Consider the following 26113-nt stretch of genomic DNA (forward strand, 5'->3'; position numbering starts at 1 on the left):
CATCTAATTGTGTCATTTGTAAATTGGCACTTTGTCCAGAACCCATGTGAGGTGCTGAGGTCTGCTCTGTTTCCCAGGCAGCTCCTTGGAGCCTCATCAGGAATTTTCTGGGCCCTTGCTAAGCCAGCTGCTGTATTTCATAGATGAGTTGCAAGTGATTTCTAAACAGTGGTTGTAAAGCTTCCTGGGATGAATAGATGTGACAAAAATGCTTGATTTCAGCTCTGCTCTTGAGCTGCTGTCAGATACAGCTCAGGATTAAGTCAGAAGCCTAGCACAGCCCAGGCAGCAATTCCTACTCTGTTCTTATATAATTTCATTTGGCACAAACTTGATACTGAGAGAAATAACTGGTGGCTGCTGAAATATATATTTCTGTCTCAAAAACTTCTGGTGTTTTCCAGTGAGCTACTGAAGATTTAAATCCAATGAGGAATTTGACATCTTTAGATAGGCTTGCACAAAGTTGCCTAACTTCTTTCCATTGAGGGTGGCAAAGCACTGGAACAGCTGCCCAGGGAGGTTGTGGCTCTCCATCTGAGGATATTCTGGCTTCTGTGCCACCTGCTCTAGGTGACCCCTGGTAGAGGGGCTGGACTGGATGATCCCCAGAGGTCCAACCATTACTGGTTGGTAACACCCTTTCCCATTTCTACATCCAAGCAGATTCCCTGACTCACAACATGCCAGGCCCAGATACTGCCATGGACGTTTTACAGCTTTGTGGCGCCCAAGCACAGCGTTTCTCAGTTTAGCCTTTTCCAGGCAGTTTCCAGGCAATGCCCAGACAGCTACAGGCCTTTCTCGGGTCAGAGCAACCATGGGGATGTCTGTGTCATGTTATATAAAAACCCAGGACTTTGGCGACCACATCATCCATCAGGCCAGTTAGATATTCTACCTCAAGGGATATTAAGCACAATAAAAGCATGCTGGCCTGTATGGCCTTTTACTTCACCATTTCATTGTAACATAGCTTTTTACCCAGACAGAATAAGTAGAAAGCATTTTTTCCACAGTAGTAGGACTTGACTGAGAAGGTCAAGGAAGAATAAAATGAGATTTTTTTCTAAAAAATCAAAGTCCTACACAAGGGAGAAATTTCTGTTCCAGGAGCAAATAATTGCACACAACTACACAAATCTATAAGTGAGAGACTTTATTTGAACCAATTTTTCAAATACAGACATCTGTATTATTCTCACATCTCGGGAATGTTTTCTGCTCATTTTTGAAGCTTGCAACCTTAGGACAATATTCAGGACATATGTGTACATTAGATCTCTGCAGATGGACACATTCATAATGCACAAGTACAATGAGTGAGAGACTCTTTCCAGATCCTCACACAAGAGCATCGGAAATGGGCCGCTCTAATTGTCAAGTTCTGCTCTTTTTAGCTTCCAGACACGTCACAGTTCTTGATACTCTCTAGGCTGTAGCCACCTTCTTCAGGCCCTGATTTATTACTGTGTTACTTCAGCTGTATGCCAGTGGAACTCCTCAAAATAGGGCTTAGGTGATGCACAGGGATTTGTTTTATTTATTGGGAACAGGCATGAGCAGAAAAACCAAGCTATCAGGTGAACAGTTCACCTGGGATTTTCTTTTGTGAGAGTAGTCTAGGTCTCAGGCTGGGATTTCTGTTTTTTTAGAAGTGACCAGTGGTTCTGGGTGTGTAATACATGAATCTTGATGTTCAGAGCATACAGGGGACCTGTGGCTTGGACCCCAGTGAGGTGTCTCTCAAGTTGGGCACTCCAGATGTGAGCCACTGGGGTCACTAGCCTGTTCTGCAAATCTCGACCTTCACCTCTTCTTCCAAGTATTGCTCAACAGAAGAATGTAGTAATAAAGCATTGTAGGTAAGAATGCAGGCTCACACATGACCTGAGATCAACACCCTGAAAAATGGATAGAGGGTAGCGCTTTCAGGACCACCTAAATGACTCGTGATCTTCAGTTCCATTTTGGGAAATGACTGGAGAATTTCAGGCCTGAGACCGCCAAATTCGCTGCAGAGAGGAGTTTGGACATCCTTCAGCATCTGGGCCTTAGGAACTTTCATCTCTTTGAAAGCCAGTGAAATGTGTGCTCTCAAGTGCCCATGTCACTTAGGTTATTCTGAAAACTGTACCCTATATACATATAGGTAGATAAGGGGCAGACTTTCACAGGCACAAGTGGCAGTTAAACATGTAACTCCCATTGATTTTTTTTCCCCCTCGGGGACCTGGAAAATCCCCCCCCCGAGGAGTTGAATCCTCCTCTCGCATTATTTTCACACCAGATTAACACCACTGCTTCCAGTGGAGCGACTCCTGAGTTACCCCAGTGTGAGCGAGAGGAGAACCAGTCCTGAGGTGCTCTAAATATCCAGTGAAAGTGCTAATGTGGCAATGCAGAAAAGCAGGGAATCTGAGCACAGGCCTGGAAGAGGACCCCCAATGTCACCTGTGGTGCCACTGAGCTGCAGGTGACCACCATGCAGACTTCTTAGCCAAGAGGAACCACAAAAACATTCATTCAAACCCTTCCCTCCACCTCTGCAAACCACAGCCACTCCATTTCCTTCCTAAGACACCTATGACAAACAGCAGACCTTCAGTATGAAAACTCACAAGTGCTAGTTTGCTGTTTGGAGACCATAGGAAAAAAGAAATAATTATTGTGGGGAGTTTGGTATGAATTCCCTCTTCCTTTTTTTCTTCTTTCCTTTTTTTCTAAATTCCTCTCCATCAGTCATCCTATTTCTTTCATCTAGAGTAACATGTTTCCCAAGCAATGCTATTTATGTGGTCACCACAAGTAAGTTCCTTCTGGCTAAAGCCTCTCATGGGGCTGCATTAGGGTTTAGGATTGGAAAACACTGGGTCTGAAGGGATCTCAGCAGGATGCCCTTCCCCTCCCTTTGGAATGTGGCTCACGGAAAAGCTCCTTGGCTGATGCAACTATTGCAAGGGTTGTGGGGTTTCATCTGCTATCAGTGCAGGCAGTCAGAATGGCACAAGCATTGCAAAGCAGACCAAATTCATGCTTACAATCTACTGCATTAGTGGGGAGTTTATGTTGGAATTTTTTTCACTTTTTCAAAGCTTAGTGTAGTGAAATGTAGTAGTGAAATGTCAAGAGCTACAGCTGTTAGGAGCATTCAGGATAGCTGTGGGTCACTAGCGTATCTTACAACAGGGACATGGAAAAAGCCCCTCTAGGACTCTGAATTTCCACAGCACTGCATGGTGAGGTCAGGCACCATATTCCCAGTGTGAGTCACTCTGACATGTCCTGCCCTTTTCTTACACAAAATAACAACCACAGGCACCTCCAGGCAAACCTATATCCTCTCCAGGGAGAGAGAAATAGATACGTACTCCCTGGGGAATTCCTGTAGGTTGTTACGGCAGGAGTAGTAGAAAAGCTTCAAGTACTCTGCTGATGACTCTTTGCCCCATTCTTTACTTCTGGGACCTCCTGCCTCTTCTGCTTTCAGCTGACTTGATGTCTTGCTAGAAAAATCATTTCTCAAATACCCTTGTTCTCTTTCCAGTTTCCGTCCCATGCTGCATCCTTTATAGTGTTTCCTTTTAGCCTTTGAAAATCTAGCTGAAGAGGCAACTCAAGGATATCCAAATGCTTTTCTCTGCTCTCTTCCTGTACCCTCAAGACAGCCCAGCTTCCTATACAAATCTTGTGTATGACACATTAAACCACTGCCTGCTCAAGGCAGGGTTTGTCTCTGTGCTCTCTCTCACGCTCTCTTTGCCCTGACTCTCTGGCAGGATCAGGACACGGTACAATAATAAAGACAGGGAGTGCTTGGTTACAGCCAGTAATTTTAAACTGGAACCAAGGGAGAGGAATTAATATTTAAATTATTTAGGTTTGCAGTTGGTAACCACATATCCCATTCTCTTTGTGGGGGGAAAAAAACCAAAACACAAAACCCAACCCTTTGTTCTCTAAGCAACATGGCAAAGTGTGTTCTTACAAACGGTGACAAAACACGCATGATGCCCTGACCATCAGCCAAAGGGGAGGCAACACGCGAAATACAAAGGTAAAATGTCCCTGGGGAGAGAAAGTTGTTTCATTTTTTGAGGAGGGAGAAAGGCCTGTGTCCAGGAAGACATGAGAAGTGGTTTTCTTTTCCTTACAAAGTTAAAAATAGTAATAGCAAAGTGGAGGCAAGATGAAAACTTTGGGGTCTGAAATCAGAAGAGCGGGGAAGCCACATGGTCTTTGCAGAAACAGGCAAGACAGAAAACCTTTTAAAATGGTCATGACAGGAGATAAGGCCAAACAAAAAACATGGCCCCTCCTTCCTGCCTCCTCCCAAACACCTCTCCCACAAATCCTGAGAGCTGAACCTCAGTTCTCTCAACTTGGTGCTAGAGACACGGGGTGTCTGCAGTATCTGCGCTGGGCTGGGCCCCTTGTGTGCTACGAACAGCAAACATCCTGTACACCTCTCCTCCCTGTGCCTCAGCCCCGTGTCCCTCAGAGCTCTCCCTCCCAACACCATCCACACCCCGCTGCTGCCGCGGCAGGCACGGGCCGGGTGGTGAGACCTGACATACGGTCCAAGCACTGCCTGATGTCTGCGCTACATTTGCTGAATTGAGGTCAGGCTGGAAGGTGTCTCAGGGTTTACCACCCATCATGACATGGGAATATTAGCATATATATCATTTATGAAGTATGACACAATACCTATCTGTCAGTCAGCCCATCTTTCTACCTATTTAGTCTGTCTAATCTACTTTAGCTATCTACGTTTCACTATCTCTATCAATCATCTATTGCTCCATATTATCTAATTTCTTCCTGTCTCTCTCTCATCTTTTGCACTCTAATCTTTCTTTCTCTAGCTATACTCCCCTCTCTCTCCCTATCATCCATCTATCCACTCAAAAATCTTTTCCCCCCTCATCTCTCTAATCCCTGTTTTTAAAAATCTTTGTCCAATCTATCTCCCACTCTCTCTTTCCCTCTCTTTAGAAACAAACCCTCCCTATCTCTCTCTCTCTTATTTCTACAGAATGCCAGGAAGCACATGGAAATGAATCCTGACATATTTTGATGGCACTTCCAGCGAGCAGTCTACGTTCAAAATGATCATTTCTGAGGAGACACTGTTCATCTTTTCTCCCTATTTCCAACAAAGAGATGGAGAACAAAGGAGTAGGACAAGGAGTGCCAGCCAGCCCTCTGAAGGCCATGGGGCTGCCACTCTAAGAAACATCAGCCACCAAAGGATGTTGGAGCTGTCAGCATTCCCATCTTTTGGTCTTCCTGCTGTGAGGACAATTTAATCCTGGTCCTGCAGCATCACACAGCTATGCTGCAGGGTACTCTGGCTGTCATTGCCAATGAGGACAGGAAGCCATACAGGAGCTGCTGGGAAAGCACATTAAAAAAATCAGGGCAGTGAAAGAGCAGTAATTAGCTTTTATGAAAGCCCAGGTATTACTAAATGTACTTTAACTGTTTTCTCTCACAGCTCATAAAGACAGCAGCAGACCCAGATGGCTGCACAAGCTCAGGATTTGGTGTCTGTCAGTGTTCCACTGGGACAGGCCAGGTGGCACCAGGGAACAGCCCCGCAACCTGTGGGAAGCAGTGGTGGAGATTTAGGAGGTAGGGCTCTGCCCACAGCCAGAAATGACAGCTGAAAGCCTTGGCCCTCATTAGAGCTGGGTGAAACACCCTGGGTTCAGCAGGAGCAGGAATGAGGTATTTCTCAAAGTGCCACCAACTGGCTCCTAGGCCACCAGGCCTTGTCCTGCCTGTGTGCCTATTTATTCAGTAAATATTGAATAATAATTGGCCCAATTCATTTTGCCAAACAGAACACTTTTGGGGGGTCACACTATGCTACTCAAGGACTTCAACTTCAGCCCAATGGGATGAGCGTCATCCTACTGTGGTGAGAAGCTCAGGTCCTAGGGCCCTGTCCCCTCACAGCCCTTGGCACACCCCTTGGCAGGGGTTAGACTTTGGACATAAATCAAAGCTGGTCCCTCTACAGGCTCATACCTCCAAGGTCACCATAGTTCCCCAAATCAGGGCCTAGAGGTCTCCTAGAGGGATGCTTTCAATGACCTTTCCTAAAACTGATCTTGCTACTTTCATTATTTATGTTAGTCAGTGCAAACATCTCGTTCAAAATCCAAGCCTGCTCCCCTTAGAATCCCCTCAGTAGTGCCAAGCAGAGCAGTCAGTCGCTGACTTGTGGCCAAGGAGCACAGCTGGGCCACGCAAGAAGTGGCCCACCAAAGACCACAGTTCAGCAGGATGTATGGCAGCATAGAAATGCGACACGGTGGTATTAATGATAATTATTCTCATTTATTATAATTATTGTTCAGTTTGAAAAAGGAGCCTGGAGCCAAGCATTACGCTAATTGGCACATTTTCTAGTTGTTATTTTAGTTCTGAAAACAAACTGGGGTTTAGTATTCTTTTTTGTTCATTTGTTTGTTGTGTTTGGTCTTTTGTTTGTTTTTTCTTTCGTTCATTCCATCACATTGAAAAAGGAAGAAAAAAACCTTTTTTTCCCCCCTCTTTTGTTTTAACTCACTCGGTAAGTCTGGACTCCTCAGATGAACGTAACATTGCACACACACACACTTGGAGAAGAGAGAGAGGAGAGAGAGAGAGAGAGAGGCGCTCGCAGTGGGCAGACAGACACACGCACGCGCCAGGTCAAAGAACTCTGATACAGTGCAAGAATTTTCCCAAAATGATTGGATCATCATTACCAAAAACTTGCCATAACAACACCAAGAAACAAAGAAATGTTTAAGCCACACTGTTTGACTGGGATTTTTCCTGCTTTTTTTTTTTTAAATGTTTGCCACACAGAGAGAAAAAGGGTTTAAGTGGTAATGGGAGAGGGACAGACACAGGCTCACAGATGTGAGCAGGAAGGGGGAAAATTGAGATTGGGGTGGGAAGGAAGGATAGAGGATAGGGGGAGGGAGGGAGGGGCAATGGGGAGTCATTTCTTAATGTTCAGGCATTTTCTTGGTCCGCCTTGCTCTCTTCTTCTTTCACCTCTTCCTGCTGGGCACTTTCAGTAGGTTTGGTTTCTTCTACAGCATCTAGTGGGGAAAGAGATGGTCCAGCGTTAGTCAGCCATGATCTAGAGCATCCTGCATGTGCACGCAGCCTGATGGACTGCATGGCTTCAGGCTTCCCTCTCTCCAAAGTCACCCAGGTCTCAAAGTCCTTGGAATTTCTGCAGCATGAAAAGAACATGCCAAGGTTCAGCCCAGCAGGCAAATATGTAGCTCTCACAAAACACCTTCAGCCAGAAAGCATGTGCCACTGGAAGGAGCTGCCTTGCTCACTGCTGATGCCCCAGACAACTACTGTTCATTTCATTAGGGGCACTGATTGGACTTCTGGCTTATCAGCTAGATCACACACCCTTTTACAGAACCCACTGACTGTACCAGTCACTGTCCCGCAATTACAATATGGATACTCCCAGATGAGACTTAAAGAGAGTCACAAAGAGCAAACTCTATACACACCTGAAGCCTGCAAGACCAAGAGGGAAAAAATTTATACCCTGTAACTCAGATTTCTCTCACACTGAACAGAGATCTAGAGAAATGTCTATAGCCTCCAAGAATGGGAGCCTTTATCCAGAGGTTGTCACATCTCTCCAGTTTTCTAGTCTCTCCTTTCAAAAGCAAAGCTGCCCTGGGGGGAAGCACTGAGTATAACTGGGAGTTTGCTCTGCCTGTCAGTCAGACACCTTGTTCTGGCACACCATTCACATGAGAAGTTAAAACTACTGCTAGGAGCTGTCCCCCAATGAACTAGACAGAGGATCAGAACCCAGGAGAAGGCAGAGGCAGCCAATAGGAACAAGGCAAATGAACGGAATGTCCCTCAAGCTGGAGTGATCTCACTCCTGGGTTCATCTAGCCCATGCCTCCTTCATTGCAGCAGGACAGATTTAATTGTCTTGGAGTTTCTATGCCTAGCTCTCACCAGGGTACACTAACATGTCCCCAGCCTCTTTCAGAAACAGTGCATGTACTGTGTGGATGCTTTTTACAGGACAAGGTGGTGGTGGATCCAGAGATGTATGATAGAATAATGCACAAGGGTCTTAGTGCACTGTAGTGACTGGTCTGCTCCATTGCCATCTCTCCCTTTTCCTCACTGGCTCCCAGTCCCACACATACAGAGCCCATGGAGAGATCAAGCAAGCAGCAATCCAGACTTGGGATAAAGAACAGGGGAAAGAAACACTTGGGATACAAAGAACAGGGAAAAGAAACAAGCACTGAAGGAGGAGGGAGTGATGTGGGACTGACCACATGCCGTTGGTATGACATATTGTACCCATCTCATTCAGAGAGCACTGTAGGTTCCCTGCACAGTTCCTGGCATCTCTGATGGGCTATGAAACTACATTGTACCCATAAATAAAATGAGCCAGGGGCTGCTCCCTGGCCCTGAGGCCGACTGGCACCACCAGCTTATGTCCATATGGCTAAACTCTCTTCTTCTCCAGAACAGGGTAGCTGTGTCTGGGACCTGTCTGATGCAAAGCTGCTTGGTGTACACAAAAATCATACCACACAAAAATTCACAACTGAACATCCTCATTGTTAGGTGCTGTCAGCCTAACAATGAGGATGTTCAGTTGCCAGTGTTTAGTTTATGAGGAGTAGCATCCTCATACCCATGTTTCAGGAGAATGCTAATTGGGACGTGAAACTTTCCTTACTGACACCATTCATGATTTTGGCCTGGTTCATTTGATGCCATCAGATGGCAGACTTGTATTTGCTTCCAATACTGGCAGTAGGTGCTACATTCCTACTTCCCTCCTCCCCTCAGCTCTTTTAGCCTAGGTTTTAAACATGTTCCTAAGCACCACTTCCTTATGAATCACCTTTAAGTTGTGTGCAACTTTCCATTCTGAATCATCTTCATTAAAGGCTCTGCTTCTGGACCTTCAAATACTTTTAATCTTAGTAAATTCTGACTGCTGATTTTCCAGAAGGAAAAATTTCTGTGGGAACATCCCCATGGCCTCAGCCTCTGCATCTGCAAACCCCCTGTCTGCAAAAACATCTGTGGACTTTCTTTCCCTTGATACAGAGCAGCTAAGCACGATGCTATTCAAGGACTCCATCTATATCTGGTACAGCTACCACCACAGACCAGAGACAAAATAGGCTACTGATTAAAATAGAATCATAACAAGTATCATTGGGAGGCAAAGCTTGGCCTACTTTTTTAATTTTCTTGAATGACTTGATCACTGGGAGGGAGGAGAGTCCCTTTAATGCTGCTCTTCAAGGCATTCATAGCAGGAGACACATTGAATTACGAAGCCGAGAGTAGAATCCCAGTGTGCAACCATCTACTCCTAACTTTGAGTGAAAAGATTATTGTTAGCCAGCAGCAAAGTCTGATTTCTTACATGGCTCTTACAGATTCTAGTAAGGCAGAATTTCTGGGGTTTTCTTACATAAATGGAAGATAAGTGAAAGAGCAACAAAGAGACAGAACGTGGCTTCAGGAGCCCAAGTCTGACACTGCTTTTCATTGTGTTTAAAAATTTTTGTGTCTTCCTACCAAAAAATATGCACAGGTTTTAGCCAGCAGTCTCACAGCTCGCTCAGGACAGCACAACAGACAGGCACATTACACAGCAAGCACAGGGATGGACAGACAGACACTGGGAGTCCTGCTCATCTGCTGTGCTACCAAGTAATACAGATGCTCTGGTTAATCAGCAGCTGAAAATGGGGTCCAGCTCCAACAGTGGTGGACTCTTGACAGCACTCCAGGAAGGATGGACAGGAAATCTGCTCACACTCAAGGTGGAGGAGCTGGCAGTGATGTTGGTTAGCTCCCAGTGTTCCCATGCTGTCCTTGCTCTTAGGATAAGCAGGCAAGTTGAAACACAATTTTCTGCCATGTTCTATTCCCTGTTAACTCACCACAGTGGCAAATCTAATTTCCAGGGAGTACCCATGGTGCCTGGAGATCCCTGGCTGGCAAAGGAACTGCACAGAGGTGCCTCACTGTCCCCATTAATGTTCTCTGGGGAGCAGATAGTGGCAGGCTGATGACTCTCTGCTGAAGAAGGCCAGAGACTGCACTGATTTCTGCCATGGATGAAATAGACTGGACTAACAAGGATCATGGAGCAGCAGGAACAATTTAAGGTCACTTCATCATGTATAAAAGTCAACAGAGAGGGATCATACAACTAAAATGCTGGACTTTGCATATTCCAAGTATAAACAAAATCTCTAGCTTTTTGAATAAGAATTTTGAATAAGAATTATCTGAATCACTTAATAAGAATTAATTAATCACTCTCCCTTTTTTCTCTTGCATGATATTGAAGCTTTAAGGGGAAAGACTCTATGTACTGCTACACCCTGCTAAGCCATGTCTTATTTCCTAGCAGCTTTACCAGCGCTTCATCGATCTTTGGGATGAGGGAAAGGAAGCAACCCGGTGTTATTATGTAGTAATGAACTCTAGCAAGAGGCAATACCATGAAAGAAAAAAGAATTTAGCACAAAAAAAAAAAGTCAAGCAGCAGCGCTGCTAAACCACAGCAGTAAAAAGAAGAAGATTTGCTCTGCACAATGGGGGCAATAATGCACCACAACCCCAGTGACATCAGGGCCAGTTAACAGCAGCTTCTGATTCATGAGAAAAGGTGAGGCATTTTATCTGACTCACCAGTTTGCTTGATGCAGGCTATTTCTGCAGTCTGTTTTCTGGGCTTTCTCCAGCCTTGCTTTCAGTGTCCCAGCAGAGGAGGGCAGGGTATCCCCAGGGACATTAGCAGATAACTGTCCTGGGGATTCCATACATCAGAGAGGCTATCTCTTACACTGCTTTTTACCTAATACTAGTCCTGATTTTCCATTTTTTTGAACTCTGGGATATCATACCTGTGGGTTTGCAGAGGACAAATACCATTATACAGCCAGAACTGCACAGTTTGGACATTTTTCATTCACTTTGTACTTTGTTGCAAAGGTGACAAAAAAGTGGTTGACAATTCAGGCCATCCCCTGCTTGAGGAACAATAGCATTTCATCCTGGGTAGCCAAACTTCCGCCTGTCTAAAGCTGCCTCCCTTCTGAACATGCCAGCACTGTGAGATCTCCTCCTGCCTGCACAGAGCCCTCTGTGTCCACTTGCAAGGGAAGGAAGCAATGAGCTCTTTCTTCAGGTGGGCCTGGACTGGGGCAGCATCAATGTGCACGGGGTGACACCATGAAATGAGAAAGCTGAAGTGAGAGTGGATGGACATCTCACCTAACTCCAGATACCTACAGAGAGATATCTGCAGCTGATCTTCTCATCCCCTCCTTCCTTCCTAATTAGTGGAAATAAATAGGACATTTCTAAGACTCTCTTAACCTGTCTTATTTGGATGCCTACTTTAGGACAAATTGCAGCCTGGGAATATCTACACCTGCAGCAAGCCAAGGTGGAGACATTCACATTTGTTCTAGAGCACTCCAGCTACAAAGCAAAAAGAAAGATCCAAACTCAGAAAATGAGAGAGTGAATGAGGAGGGGAGAGGGAGCTTTAATATAAAGCAAAAAAAAACCCAACTTGGGGGGCAAAACCAAATTCAGTCTTGAAGGGAAAAGCAAAAATGGCTAGGTCAGAAAGCAAAAAAAAAAAATCACCTCAAACTAACAACAAAACAAACCTAGTTTGTGCTTGCAATGACCACCCTTACAGTTCTTTTAATGCACACCAGTCATCACTTGCACTCTTTGTGGTTACTCCACTCCTGCAGTCCCACCCTTCTAGCTCTAAGATTTTAGTTTGCCTTTTTATTTCAATCTTTGCTGCAGTCCAGATCATCTTATAGCCTAAGATAATTTTGCCAAAGAGATAGGCATCTGTAAGCTGAGCTGCCACTGTTCTCACTTCCATTTAGCTCTCTGGATGGTGCAGTCAAGTTGAGAAACCTTTTGGGCAGCCCTGGACAAACCTTAAGCCATTACTGCAGAATTGTTTAAGGGTAGAGCTGCACGGTGGGAGAGGCTGATGTGTGTTTCCCAGCTGAAGGGCCTGTGTTAAAGAGAGGCTTTATACCTACAGCTCCAACTGGCACCTGCCGGGAAACATCATGGAAGAGCAACAACATGGAAGTGAGATATAAAGCCTCGCTGCAATAGGGTCTTAAAGAGCTTCTGCTCCTCAGCACTCGACTTATTTCCTGGAAAGGGTGAGAGCTGTGTCTGCGAGCCCTGCTGGGGGAGCAAACGCCTGGAACATGTGCAGCCCCGGTTGCTGTGGAGCTGAGGCAGGCACGCAGGCAGCAGTCCTGCTGGATGGTGGTGCCTCCAGCTGCCTCTGCTCTAATGGCTGAGCATGCAGGCTCCCCTCCAAGTCTCTCCACTGCCCTACATTAGTGAAATTAGGTTGAGTGGAATTCCGGGTAAAACACTGTCTCTTGGGACCTGCCCAGCTCCTGTCTGACTTGCCAAGATTAATTAAATCAGAACAGACATCAGCTTATGACCACAGCAGCAGCAACCTCTCTGATGATCATTTCTTTTGTGACTGGTGGCTTGGGTTTTGTTTTCCTTTTTGTCTCTATTCCACTGCAGATCTTTAAATTACCACAGCCAATGCCAAGAGACGAGAAATTGCACAACACTCTGGGATTCTAATACAGATGCAGAGATTTTGCTTTTCCTGCTTTCTCAGTGTTTGCATAATTATTGCTGATATTGATTGTGCAGCTAGAACTCTCCTGTGCATTCACACTGAAGAACTGCCCAAATCTCTTCAGACGCTGCTCTCCCTAGCATTTGTCAGGCTTCCTCCTTTCTCTGTCCTTTGCCAGCTACAGCTTGGGCAGGGATGGAACTGAAAACCTGTTCCTCATCCGGTCATCACTCTGCTCCCAAATATTAGTCTGGGTTTTCCTGTCCTGTTACAAGCAGATTTCACATGACCCAGAGATGACTCTACTTAATTTATTCTTTTTTTTTTTTTGAGGATAAGGAGTACTGGAAAGCCTCATTTAAAATCTCTGCCCTGAGCATCTCCTAGTTTTAATGACATTTGGATCCAGATTTGAATCCAGGCTTCACAGCTTGATTCATCTGTCCCAATCCATCTGTCCTTCTAGCCAGCCAGAAGTCTATTCCAGGCAGACGATGGTAGGGCTGAGACTGCTGAAACAAGACACACTTCAGGTTCAGAGCTGTTGCTTACACAGTTCTCTTTCTGATCCATGTTAGCCCATTGCAGTCAGCCCTATTGTGCATCATATGCAGAGGTAAAATCCTTCACCCTCCAGATTTGCTGCCTCTGAAAACAGGTAGACTTATGCTGCCCCAGCTAAACACCAAGGAAGGAATTGGGTATATCACAGAAGTGGCTGTGTCTGGTCCAGGGTACTGACTCATATGATTTCTCCCAAATCCCTGGTGAATCCCTCACTCAGCAGAGACAGCCCCATGGTACTGATTCCTGCAAGCCCTGGGGTCCTGGTGAGCACATGGCACCTGGGAGATCTGCAAGCCCTTGGCACACCCTGCAACAAGGTGGTGGGGAGGAATGTCCCCAGTGCAAGTAGCAGGCAGGAGGTCCAGGGAGGTCACCTAATAATTACTGGAAAGCAGCAAGCAAGTCAGCCTGTTAAGGCTGAAACAAAAATGCAAATATGGCCCCAATACATGGTAGCTTGGGCCTCTTATTCCTGCACCACCTCATCTTTTTCCAGAACCATGTAAGAATTGTTCAGTTGCCCTAGCAGTGAGGAAAAAAACCCAAAAAACTACAACTTCTGCAAGTCCCATAGCTGGTAACTTTGGTCCAAACTTGGACATCTGGCTCTTTTTCTGATCCTGCTAAATCCTCAGAGGACAGCCAGACACAGTTCTGTCACCCCAGCTGCCTTTGCACTTTGTCAGGGTGAAGAGCCAGTGGCTTAGGGATTTCCACTCCTTCTCATCCCACCCCATGCCTTTCTCCCTCTGGCACCACCATGGAAATCCAAGCCTGCACTGGCATCCATGTGTGCGGTAGAGGGAAAGGGAGGGAATGGTGGGAGAGCTGCTCAGGGTGCGCAGCAGTGGGGAGGGGGTGTGGAGGGGAGTCAGGCTCACAGCTCCATTGCAAAGCATCTTTCACAGTGTCTAGACACCAGCTGCCGGGTTGCCGAGGAAACTCCCCAACTTCGGCTGAGGGAAGGGAGCATTGAGGTCTCCAGAGAAATGGGAGTGATGGAGGAAAAGGGTGGGGAGAGAAAAGGGAGGATGTTCCTTGTGAATGTGAGGTGTTAACCCTGTTAGAGCTACGTTTGCAAATATTCTTCCATCCTGGAGAACGGGAAAGAAGCAGTTCTTTTTCTTTCTTCCACTGCTGTTTCTTTCCCTCATCCATGGATGCAGCCAGACATGGAAGCTGAGAAAAACGACATGCCTACTGCTGACTGTTCATTTATTGCTGCCTATCACCAGCACTTTTGTCCCAAACTCCCTTCCTACTGTACTCAAAACTGGGCAATTTCAATCCAGCTACAACTGGAAGAAGCCCTACCAGAGTGATTAAGTTTTTGGACAGCAAGATCTCCTTTAGCAAGGCCAGTGCCTTGGCCACTGTCACACTACAAGCAAAGGCAGCTGCAGGGAGGACAGAGTGCTCCCACCTGGCAGCAGTGTCATTTGTCACAGTGCTTCTGTGGGGATGCTCTGTGGCACCAGAAAGTGGTGGGCAGGTGGGAGGCTGCGTAGTACAGTGGCCAAAGGCAAGGTAAAAGAGCTCTTTCAGGATGAGATGCCTTAGGGCAGATATTTTATACTGGCATTGAATGGCCTCCTACCAAACAGCATCGAAGGTGCTGTGACCTCAGAGGTGTTGTGACCTCAGCAGATCTCTACCAAGGTTCCATGGTCTTCACAGCCACGGAGCTTGAGGGGAGAAATGGGAAGTGACTTGTGCAGGGTGTCCCCAGCCATCAGCTGGGATCAGAGTTGATCTGATGAACAATCAGGTGCTCAGCTGTCCTGATGAACCAGAAGGGCTCCCTCCACGAGTGTTTCCAAGCTACCATCCCCTCTATCTCCTGCATTCATTACTTCACCTGAGGAAAACCTTAGAAAAAATTACCCATAAGTTGCTCTTTACTTCTCTTCTCCCCTGCCCCTGTTGATCTCCCATAGATCCTGCAGACCAGTAAGGGTACTCTTTAAATCTTTAAATACCTTATGATTCAAAGAGCTTGAATATAGAGGTTTTAACTTTCTTCCAGCTGTGGAATGTAACAGTTGACAGCTGCTCTTGGCACATGTATTGGAAAACAGGATGTCCCTGTCTCATGCAACTGCATTCTTTTGGGTCACCCATCTTTTCTCCCTTGCTGGTTTAGGTTCTGGAGGATGGTTTAGAAAGAGAGGGCATGTGAGGGGACAGAGGAACAAGATCTTTCTAAGACACATCCATTTACTCTTTAGCTTCTTTAGAACAAGTGCCCTATGAGATTATAGGGGCGAAATCAGAAGAAAGATAAGAAGAAATGGAAATATCCTGAATAGATATAGGCCAATTGAACTTTATTGAAGTGACAGATAGATTTTTCTACAGCCAGGACATTCCTAGCAAAGTAATTAATTCAGGGAATGAAGCTCACAGCCCTTGGGGATGGAGGTTTGAATTTGGAGAGGCCAAGCAGATGCACAGCAAGTGACAGAAGTTTGACAGACAGATCAGGTCCTCAGAGGTCTGCCCATCTCACAGCTCTGCTGAGAAGCCTGGCAATGGTGGTAGGATCAGTGAGGGGATAAAAATGAACCTGAAACTGTGGCAGACTGCTGGCATTCATGCACTGCTGATCCTGAAATAAAGAGGGTTAAGAAGAGGAAAGAAACGTGCAGAGTGTTAGAGCCTTTGGGCTCTCCATCTACAGCTCCCACCTCCTCACACAGGACTGACTGTGAAGCTCTTCTCCTCCCCTTCCCCAGCAAAACTGGCTAGGGAAAAGAAACTAAAGGAGGAAATCTTCTGTAATTGCAGCAAAATGGTCTAGAAATTCCTTCAGTGCATCCAGAATTAATGTGCCGCTCCTCCCCTCATACTCCTCCCCCTTCAGCTGTCGGTGGCAGGAAAACAAATTGCTGCAGCCCTTACTACAAACCATGCTCCTGCCTCCCTTCCCCCAGCCCAAAAGACATGTGCCATTCATAAGCTGCCTGACTGCTGGTCTCCATTATTAAAGCCTAGAAGACTGATAAATTGGGGATTCATGGGGCCTGCAAGCCTCCAACAACCACATTGCCATGGAAACCAGAGGCAGCCTCCATCTCCAGCAGAAATGATATTGATCTAGCTGAAGGCAGGGAATTACAATCAAGGGGAGGATATAAAATGTCTCTTTTTCTTCCCTTTGCCATCCTCCCATTTCGAGTTTAAATGAAGGAGAAATTTCATTTAGAGATCATTAGTTTGTTTCCGTCCATCATCATACACCAAGGCTCTGCAAATTGGATGCTAAAATTATTAAATGCCTGTTGTCAGGCTTTCCACAGCCATCTTCTTGATAACTGTCCCCAGCAGCTGCAACATCAACACCACCAGCTCTTTGCATCAAAGAAATTACTAGTATTTCTCAAACGCATGGCTGGTGCACACCCATAGAATCCCAATGTGTTTTGTGCAGGATAATACACAGGCACTGCTCTCCAGAAGGCAGTTTAGGCTTCATGCTCTACCCAGGGAAACTCCTGGGAGCCTTTGCTTTTCATTTCATCAGGAGGAGGCTTGGGAGCCCAGACATAGGAAGAGGCATTTTGAACTGCAAACACTTGTGGGAAAAACCCCATTTTGAGACATTACAGTGGTATTTGTGGTGTAGAGCAATTCTCCCCTCTTCTTGAAATCCCTTGTCTGGGACTGCTTAACAGCTGCTTTCCTGAGGATGGAAAGATCAGAATTCTCAGTGCCTGTCCTGCAAAACTGGGTAGGCAGCTGGCACTTTCCCCAGATTATATAAAGGGCAGATCCTCCTGGTTTGACCTAAGGTGAGGGGTTGGGCTGTGTAGTCATCGCTTCTGCCCCAAGAAATCTGTGACCACAGGTGTGTGATGCTTGCCCCAGTAAGTGGTCAGCTCCACAGAAAAGGAAGTGTAGGGCAGCCCTGAGCCTGGCACTGGCCATTTTCAAAGAGCCAAGCTGTATAGCAGGAAGGAAGGAAGGAGCTCATGAGTGCTCCTATTGCCAGCACCAGTCTTCTCTGTGAAGGTGGCAGCAGTTTGCATCAGTAACTCTGATTTTAATTCAAATTTGGCAAGCTCCATTTTGTTTTATTTTATTTTTTGACCAGTTTTGAGAGCTGTTTCTCCCAGTTGGAGAGGGACTATTGAGTCTCTGAACTCTCTGAGTGCTGAGCCAAGCGAACCGATGCAGCTGTCCCACAGTAGCCATCTCGGTTTAATTGGCTTTTCACAATAACAATTCCATCAGGCAGATAATGAATTCGGCCATGACATGAGGCCGCTCGGTGGGACAGCTGCAAATGCTGGGGAGACCACCTAGGGGCACAGCCAGGCAGCCCCATGCCCTGTGCACAGCCAGCTGTGCCATAGCCAAGATGCACCACCTCTCTGGAGCAGCAGGAATGTCTGGGTTGTCAACAGCTCCTCAGTACTGTCCACTATGGTGGAAAAAAACAGGGAGCTAAGACATCCCTTTGCTGAGCTAGTCTGCAGTAACAAGGCTTCTTTTCCTCATCAAAGGAGAGTTTCCTTGGCCCTGACTCAGCTGTGGGACCAAGCACTAGCTGCTCCTCCACCATCTCGTGTGCAGCTAAAGTCTGCCATGAAGCCTGGATCTGCACAGATCCATGGAAGCTGCTAGTTACCACAGCTTCCACGTGCAGAGTTTGCACGTTTTTGGCCAGGGTGGAGCAGCCCATAATTTTGGCTTGAGGACCGTAATTTTGACAACAGTGGTCACAAGGAGAGGGCCTGATATGAGGCATGAACTCATCAGGCCTGAGCTGCTCTGACATTGCTCTGAAATTGCACTGAGGCACAGGAAGTGGCCCCCCACCATTTTGTGCTCTTATTGTCTCCTCCTGCTGATTTTATTTGCTGTAAAAGTCCTTGGCTCGGGTCTTGCCTGCTGGTCACAGAGCAATGTTGTGAGGTATCCATGTGAATGAACACGTCTCTCTTACTCTTCCTCTCCTGCTGGAGCTGTTCCACTTCCATAAACCATTAAATATTTATTGGGCCAGAGGAAAACATTGACTCTGTAGACCAGTGGTGAGGGCACTCATCTGGAATAGGGGAGACCAAATGCCACATCCTGGCTCCAGCAAACAATAAATAATTTATACAAAGTGGAGAAGCTCCAGCAGGAGGGAGCAGGGGAAAATGTGTCCAGCAGCCCAATGGCTCTCTTGCAAAGCTCAGTGGATTTCAGCTTCCTAGCATAAGGCTTCTGTCCCATTCAGGGAGGACTTGACCCTCCTACGCTAGCTACTCTAAGAGCAGGCAAAGATTTTCTTACTACTTCATTCTAAAAATCCCATAATTCCTGGTAAGGTATATAATATGTTTGGGTTCGAATAATTAAAGGGTACTTTAATGAAAAAAAAGATTATCACAGAAAAATGCCAATCTATATCAGGACTCAGAAGCTCTTCACAGTTGTGGTTTGAACTGTGATCAGGCTTATCTCTTCTGTTTGGCAGAACCATGTCAGTGTGTTTTGCTAGAAATGAGGCCAAGAAGTAGTTGCATGTTACATCAGTTAGAAGCATCTGAAATTTTCTTCTTCTTCCCTGATGTAAAAATCAGTGACTCCATCCATCTTTCTCGTAGTCATTTGGCTTCAGCAATGTAAAAGGTTTCTATCTTGAGGCACAAAAAACCATTTTCTTTCTCAATTTCTGTCTCTTTATTGAGTGCAGTGAACAGTGCTGGGTTGGTGTCTCTGGAGACCAAAGTCTGCTGCTCAGCAGCAGTGCTGTGCATTTCCTCCCTGTGCCTTCCTGGTGGGCCTCAGCTGTGTTTGGGGGGGATGTCTCATGGACAAGAGGTCAAGCTTAGTCCAAACAGGCACCATGCTTGGCCACACTGCTACGTCTCCCAACAAAGGCTTGGCAACAGTGCTGGGATGCCTTTGTGGAAACATATCTGCAACCCCAAAGACAGGCTTAAAGGCAAGTGCCAAACCTGTTTGCAGTGTTTGAACAGAGTTGCAAGATCAAGGTGACACTCATGCCTCCTCACTGTTTGGCAATAAAGAAGTCACGCCCTTTCACCACCTGGATCCCTGTGTACCTGCTGAGTAATGGACTGTGAATGCAGACAAAGGGCCGGACAGAATTGCTGCTCCTATGAACTGTAGTGCCCTTCCGAAGATAAACTCACAGCAGCCCTCTGATCAGATCCCATGAATGCGGGGGATTTCCGTCCCTTCTGACAGGAAGGGACACCAGAGGACCAATGTTGCAAGATTGCACTGAGTGCCTTCCAGGAGGACAAACATAGAGACCATTTGTGAGCAGATCTAAGATTAAGACAGATTCCTTCAACTCACAAATATTTCTGAATGGGGCAAACCCAATCTGAGGGTTTGGTCTCCTGTGACATACTCCTTGCTTCAGCACCAATGACCACAGGTTATTCTGAACTGCCTGTGACACTGAGGCTGAAGTAATGGGTGAAATCCTAGCCTTGCATAAGCAGAATAGGTAACACAGGATGTCTAAACTACTCTTTTTTTTTTCCTAAACCCACACCCAGTGAGGGAATGGAGTCCCATATTAATTTGAAAACTAGACCATTATGGACTTGGTCCACACAAGCTTGCATTTACACCTCCCTCTTAGAGACTTGTGTCATTTACAAATCAATGTGTGCCTCAAGCTTTTAAGAACATCAAAGAGGTTTTTACAAGTACTTGCTACCACCCCAACTTTAAATTACTTTTACTTTTACTGTATTCTATCTTCCATCTCTTCAAGTGGTTATCAAGCAAAGTCTTTGAAATATTTTTCACAGCTGCAAAGACAGTTCTGTCAAAGTCAGTAGCAAGGAATGCTCCTGCGTAATGGTCACAGCTCTTGTTCCTGCTCTCCTATGCTCTTCCCTGTACTGCAATGCATTATCAGATATGGTTCTGTACCACTGCACCCACTTCAGCGTTGGGATTTGGATGCTCTTCCAAATGTCAGAGAGATTTTCTTCTTCATTAAGCCCTGGAGGTTACAGGTAATGTCCAGTTATCATTAGTTAGCATTACCAATTACTGTGTTTTGCTGAAGGAAGATGGAGAGGCTGAATACTGTCTTCCACCTTCTGCTTTCTTTCACAATGAAAGGAGGACTCATTTGCTATTGCCTCAGGGTACAGCTGGGAAGTCTGTCATTCTTTGAACACCGGCTAATTGGGACCTTATGACCTTTATCTAAGACTTATTTGCATGAAGCACTGAGTCTCACTTTTCTGGTCATTAGGGGAACAGCGTTTTCCTTTACATCCCTGGACCCTGTCCAGCTTTCCACAGCTCTTTTCCTGACTACACTGCAGCCTGGCGAAGGGCAGGTGTCCAAGGTGGATTCCTGACTGCCAGGACTTCAGCTGAGATTTTCCACTCTGTTCCAATGTCCCATGCTGACACTGATATAGTTAAGGACATAGCAAGAAAAAAGAAACATTTCACCAATTCACATTTGGTGATTACATAACCAAGGCTCTTAAATGGTACAGGCCATTAGAGCTAAAGGATCTGTAAAGGGAGCCTTTGGCAGGGAACACAGAAGTAGGAAAGAAGTCACAGCTCTAGTAACCTGCAAAACGAGACTGGACTCTTCTTCAAAGAACAGCAAAGCACACAATAGCAGTACTCTCCAGCATTTGGATTTCCCACATACATTATTTTTTAATATCTCGTCTATTTTCTGCCTGAAAGACATCCAGAGAGGAAAGCTAGGAAATGAGGAAGCCCTTCTTTAAATCAAGCTTGCAGCATGAATGTAGTCTTGAGAAATACTGTGTCTAGAAACCTGTTCAAATTGAGCCTGTGTAATATGGTCTTTCACAGGTCTATTGGAGGTCCAGAACTGGAGGTAGAAACTGTCCCACAGAGCTGATGCCAGTGGCTCGACTTGTAAGCCTTCTGTCACTGCTTACATTTTCCTTGGTTCTCTTGGCCACTGCCCAGTCTCACAGAACATCATATGGCTAAATAAAATATTTTAGTAGTGTCTTTACAAAAAGAGTCATTGCAGTCATCTATGCTCATACAGTAGCTGTCTGCAAAAAGGAAAGAGACTGGTGTATGCAAGGACTGGGATAAGGAACAAAACGGAAGAAATAATGCCCTTTGGAAATGTGTAAAAAGTTACAGCTTTTTTTGGACTAATGTGAAGACTATCTGTCATTCCATCTCATAAAATAGATTTGCAGATTTGAAGGGAGTGCAGAGAAAAGCAACAGAGCTCCTAAAAAGCATGGGAATAATGTAATATAAAAAGCAGTTGAAACGACTGCTTGTGTTTTCTTCAGGAAGGAGATGAACAGCAAGGGCTATGAGACTATGCCCTCTGTGCATAAATGCATACTGTATGATGCTGTATACCATAATCAAAAGCATGAAGTAAGTATCACAAGATTTTGCTGTTTCTGTGACATAGCACGAGTGCAGAAAGATATTTAAGGCAATGGTGGCCAATTTCACTGAATTTTATGGCCATTGTACAGTTGGTTGGAGTTGGGAAAGCTGTTGATACTTAATCAGATATTTTGTGTGCATACACACACACATATATGCCATACAACATCACAGTTTTATTAGTATCAAGAGAGAATACATCATGCTTTACCTGTTAAACTAGGTCTTAGACAGTAGAAGACAGGGATGAGTCCCAACAGCAGAGAAGCAGTTTACCTTGGATCTGCCCATAGCAGTGCTTTGTGCTAGCCACAGAGGGCAGTACAAGAAATGGATGTTAGCTCTGACCTAGACTGGCAATTTCTGTGTTTCTCTACCAGTTATTTGCATGGATCCTTGTAAGTGCAACTTCACCTTGCCAGAGTCCATGAAATTTCCACAGAGATTGGAAGTGATCACTGCACTGACATTGATAATCCAGTGTTAATGCACCTATTAAATAGCTCTTGAGGAATGTCTAACTAATCTGACTGTGCTGACCTGGTGAACTTTACAAATCCTTTTCCTCTGAATGTGGCAGTCATCTGTACCACAGAGTCAGTATTTCTACTTTTGAGTTTCAGCTCCCTGGAGCTGTAAATCCCAGCTGATATTCTGCAAGCTCATATGTGTCTGAAAAATCCAGCCTACTTGATCCTAGTGTAAAGAGATGACACTGGCAGCAGTGCAGAGCACTTCTGGCATCTACAGCTAACAGCCATCACTTAAATTTCATTGTCTCTCTGTCCAGACTGTCCACAGGTCTGCTATTTGAGCCCTTCTCAGCAGAAATTCTGTTTATAATTTATGACAGAAAGCCTTCTTCCCACGGAGCATTTTCTGAAGGTGATCTGAATGCAGATGCAGTGAGCCACTGTGGAAAACATCATACTGAGAGTGATTTAGACCAAAATCTAGGTGGAGTTTGACCACTGCTCTTGGCTGTAGAAAGCCATGTGTTAGCATGAGTGACTACTGTACAACATGGCACACACTGTGACACTGGCAGGCACTGCCCTAAACAATGTCACCTGTATGTGTGGTTTGGAAGAGCAACAGCTGTAGCTGCCAACCAGAAGGGGTAAAAGATTGCTGTCACCTTTCCTGTAATTTGCAGCCTTCACAAAATAAGCAGTGACTCCAGTAACCAGCCCTGAGTGTCCATGCAGTCCTTACCGAGGTTCCAGAAAAACTGATACCTCTTAGGTATGGATGAGTGGTAACCCTGCTCTCCTCAAGGGGCCTTTTCCAGACTTGGCTCACACCTTTTCATCAGTAAATATGCTTAATGTCACCTATGATTTCATTAAAAAAGATCAAGTACTGCTTTACCATTGGCCCACTAGTACAGTTCCCACCTCTACAGGGCAAACTGCCCCTCATTAGGAATAGCAGACCTGAGGCATACATGGGACAAGAGACAGTATTGCACTGCAATAGAGGAGGAAATTCTGCACCTGTGTCAGGTTGTGTGTAAGAAAATTGTGACATCCAACCTGGCCCTCACATGGATGTTTGCACCAATGCAAACCCAGCTATGAAAGAGGTGATGTTTATACCCATATAGACACAATGCAAAGAATAAAATTTCAGAGGAACTAGGAACTAGACACAGACTTCATACTTCAGCGTGTGTCAGGCAACCTAAACTGCATTTATATAGTCTTTACTTTGTTGCTGGAATAGCACTACACACACAAAAAAATGCTGCCATCGTTGCTTAGAGTTGTTCCCTCTGGGGCAGTCAGGGAAGACTATTGTATTTGCATTGCTTTCCTTGGCTACCAGGTGTAGCAGCAGAGATAAGCTGCCTTGCACAGGAACGGCTGTGAGGTTGTCCTGCCTCATGCCAGCTACTCATGAGCCAAGGCTGAGATTCCAAGCCACACAACTGCAATCCTCTCGCATAGTGCAGATTGCACGTTCTGGCTGCTACAAGACAAGAGACAGACTCCCTTTCCAAATCTTTATACAGCCAGCGCTCCCAAAGTGCAGCAAGTATTGTCCTTCCATCAATGTGGGGATTGAACTGAAAACAAAGAACTGATTCAACTGTGAACCATGAAAAAGGATCCACAGGGACTTGCTCCCTCTGAGGAAGTGAAGGGAAGATGGTGCCTCCCAGTGCTCCTTGCTTGCAGGATGCAGGGCCCTGGGGGAGCTGCAAGCCCGCTTACATGCAAAGCGCTTGTCACCTGGCTGATTTTTCATTTCAGCTGTGAAGCTGCTCCATTGTAAAGCTATTTCATGAAGCAGGAAAAGCATTCTTCATTTCCCAACAAAAGAAGATCCGTTTGTTTCCTTAGGCACAATTTACTCTTTCACATTTCTGGGCTTTGTATTCTTACCTGACAATCTGAGAGTGCTTTGATGTGAGAGCCAACCCAATTTGGAGGTGAGACTTGAAAACTTGTGAAAAGTACAAATGGAATCTAACACTGTGTGACATCCACCTCCTCTCCTCCCCGGGAGGACATCATAGCTCCTCTTCTTCCATAGTCTGCTGTGCTGGATGCTGATCTCATTTCACAGCTGCACTACCAGACTCTTTCCAGTAACCTTCACGGAGACGCTCTGGATTTAAGCCAATGCAACCACGACTAGAACAAGTCTCACTTCCTCATCCACATGTAATGTATAAATTCCCCCCATCACTTTTGGATTTTGTCCTGTTGAGTAGGTTGGCATCTAAGGGAGCCTATCTAAGCATAATACCAACACCAAAGAGCTAAAAGCTGGATCATAAGAAGAAAACCTATAAATCTAAGTCTTGACAAGGATGCTCAGATGACAAGACAACTTGTTGGCATTCCTGCCATCCACCAAAAGACATGAGGAGGTTTGAGAGATCATCCTTCTTACATCAATCCTTCAATGCCACTGAACAAAGCCCACTGACTCCTTTCATGCCTTACCCATGCTGGAATCCATCCCATTTTTACTTTTACATACACTGAGGACAGCTTAGGAACTGCCCTACTGTATGACTGGGAATGCCTGGGTCCCAGACCAACCACCACTGGATACAGGACAGTTGTCTGAAGCCATTTTCTAGGCCATTACCAAAAGACAGAGCATGTAGAATTGAGTAACAAGAGGAGAGGTGAGGGTTGTCAGGGGAACTACTGACTGGTACAAAAAACCACTCCCCACTCCAGAAATATTAAGCATTAAAAACTGTGCACTTCTCTTTATCAGGTTAGGTATTGCTTTCCCCACACACCCTTTTTCTGCCCTGCCCTTAGATAAAGGCAAAAATCCCTCCTGGGTATGAATTAAATGTCCTTGCCTTTTGCTTGTGCTTGCACTAGGGAAGGTATCAACAGATAGCATGATACAGCCATTGTAGTAAAATTCAAGCAGATGAGCATCACCACCCCAAGGCAGCACGGTCAGCACGCCTCAGGGTAGTAGCAGCCAAGCATGCCATGGCAACCAGCCAACTGGTGACACTGGCCAGGAGCCAATTTGATTTATTTTTGGCAGCCTGACACTGCACACTTCTGTGCCAGTCTTCGATCACAGAAACGATAAGAGGTGACCTTTGAAGGCCAAGGGGACAGATGAAGCTGAAAGAGGATCTGTCCCTGGGCTGGAGGAGCACCGAAGTGGCAGATGTCCCCTCTTTCATGAATGACCATCACAGTGACACCAGCAACCACCAGTACTGTGTTGGCTGCGGAAAGACTGGGAGAAAGGTTGAGACCTGGCAAATGTGTTTAAGTCTATGGAAAGAGTAAATAACAAGAGAGACAGAGAGCTTTAAAGATATGAGAGACTAATAGGAGGAAGATGGTAAAAAGAAAACACAGGCTTTCTGTCGGGAAATATTTCCTGTCTATGGAGACTTTTGTCCTGTGATGATGCTCTTCAGAGGAATATTCTGTATTGCAGAGCACAGCCTGGAATCCTCAGAGAGATGTACAAGGAGACCTATTTAATCTTTTTTGCATTTCTTTCTTGGATGACTCTGGGGTCACTTAGCCAGCTGTTCAGGTTTGTGACTGGAAGGCTGATATCATACTGGAATAGGAATTCAAGAAAAATCTATATTCATTAACATTTTAAAGAGGCTATCAGCTTGACTCTGGCCACGCACCTTCCATGTTTGCTTTCTGCAAACATTGCTAAGCTTGAGTGTTACTGCATGCATACTGAATAAGTATAAATGGATGCACATACTGGTCTTGAACTCGATCACTGAAAACTCATTTTAAAATATATATTTGATTGTAGATTTTCTAGCTTCCTCTGTTGGCTAGATGTTTACATAAGTGATAGTATCATGTGCAAATGCATATTAAATTGTGCATTTTAAATGGCCACTTCAAATGATGTGTCTATGAATGGTTGGCCACTTTAAATGATGTTAAGACCAACAAGAGCATGAGGAGGATATCTGAAAATTATTCAGAATATTGT

At 45.4% G+C, this 26113-nt stretch overlaps 1 protein-coding gene across 1 annotated transcript in view; it reads right to left on the reverse strand.

Moving 5' to 3' along the window:
- Positions 1-1144: 1144 nt before the first annotated feature.
- The window catches only part of GAP43 (growth associated protein 43), a 58226-nt gene continuing 33257 nt past the window's right edge, over positions 1145-26113 (reverse strand). The window contains exon 3 of the mRNA XM_030944724.1: positions 1145-7103. Within this exon, the coding sequence (XP_030800584.1) occupies positions 7015-7103 (89 nt within the window). The 3' untranslated portion in view covers positions 1145-7014. The remainder of the gene's footprint in view (positions 7104-26113) is intronic.

Source organism: Camarhynchus parvulus, chromosome 1 (assembly GCF_901933205.1).
Source record: "Camarhynchus parvulus chromosome 1, STF_HiC, whole genome shotgun sequence".
Classification (NCBI taxonomy): Eukaryota; Metazoa; Chordata; class Aves; order Passeriformes; family Thraupidae; genus Camarhynchus; species Camarhynchus parvulus.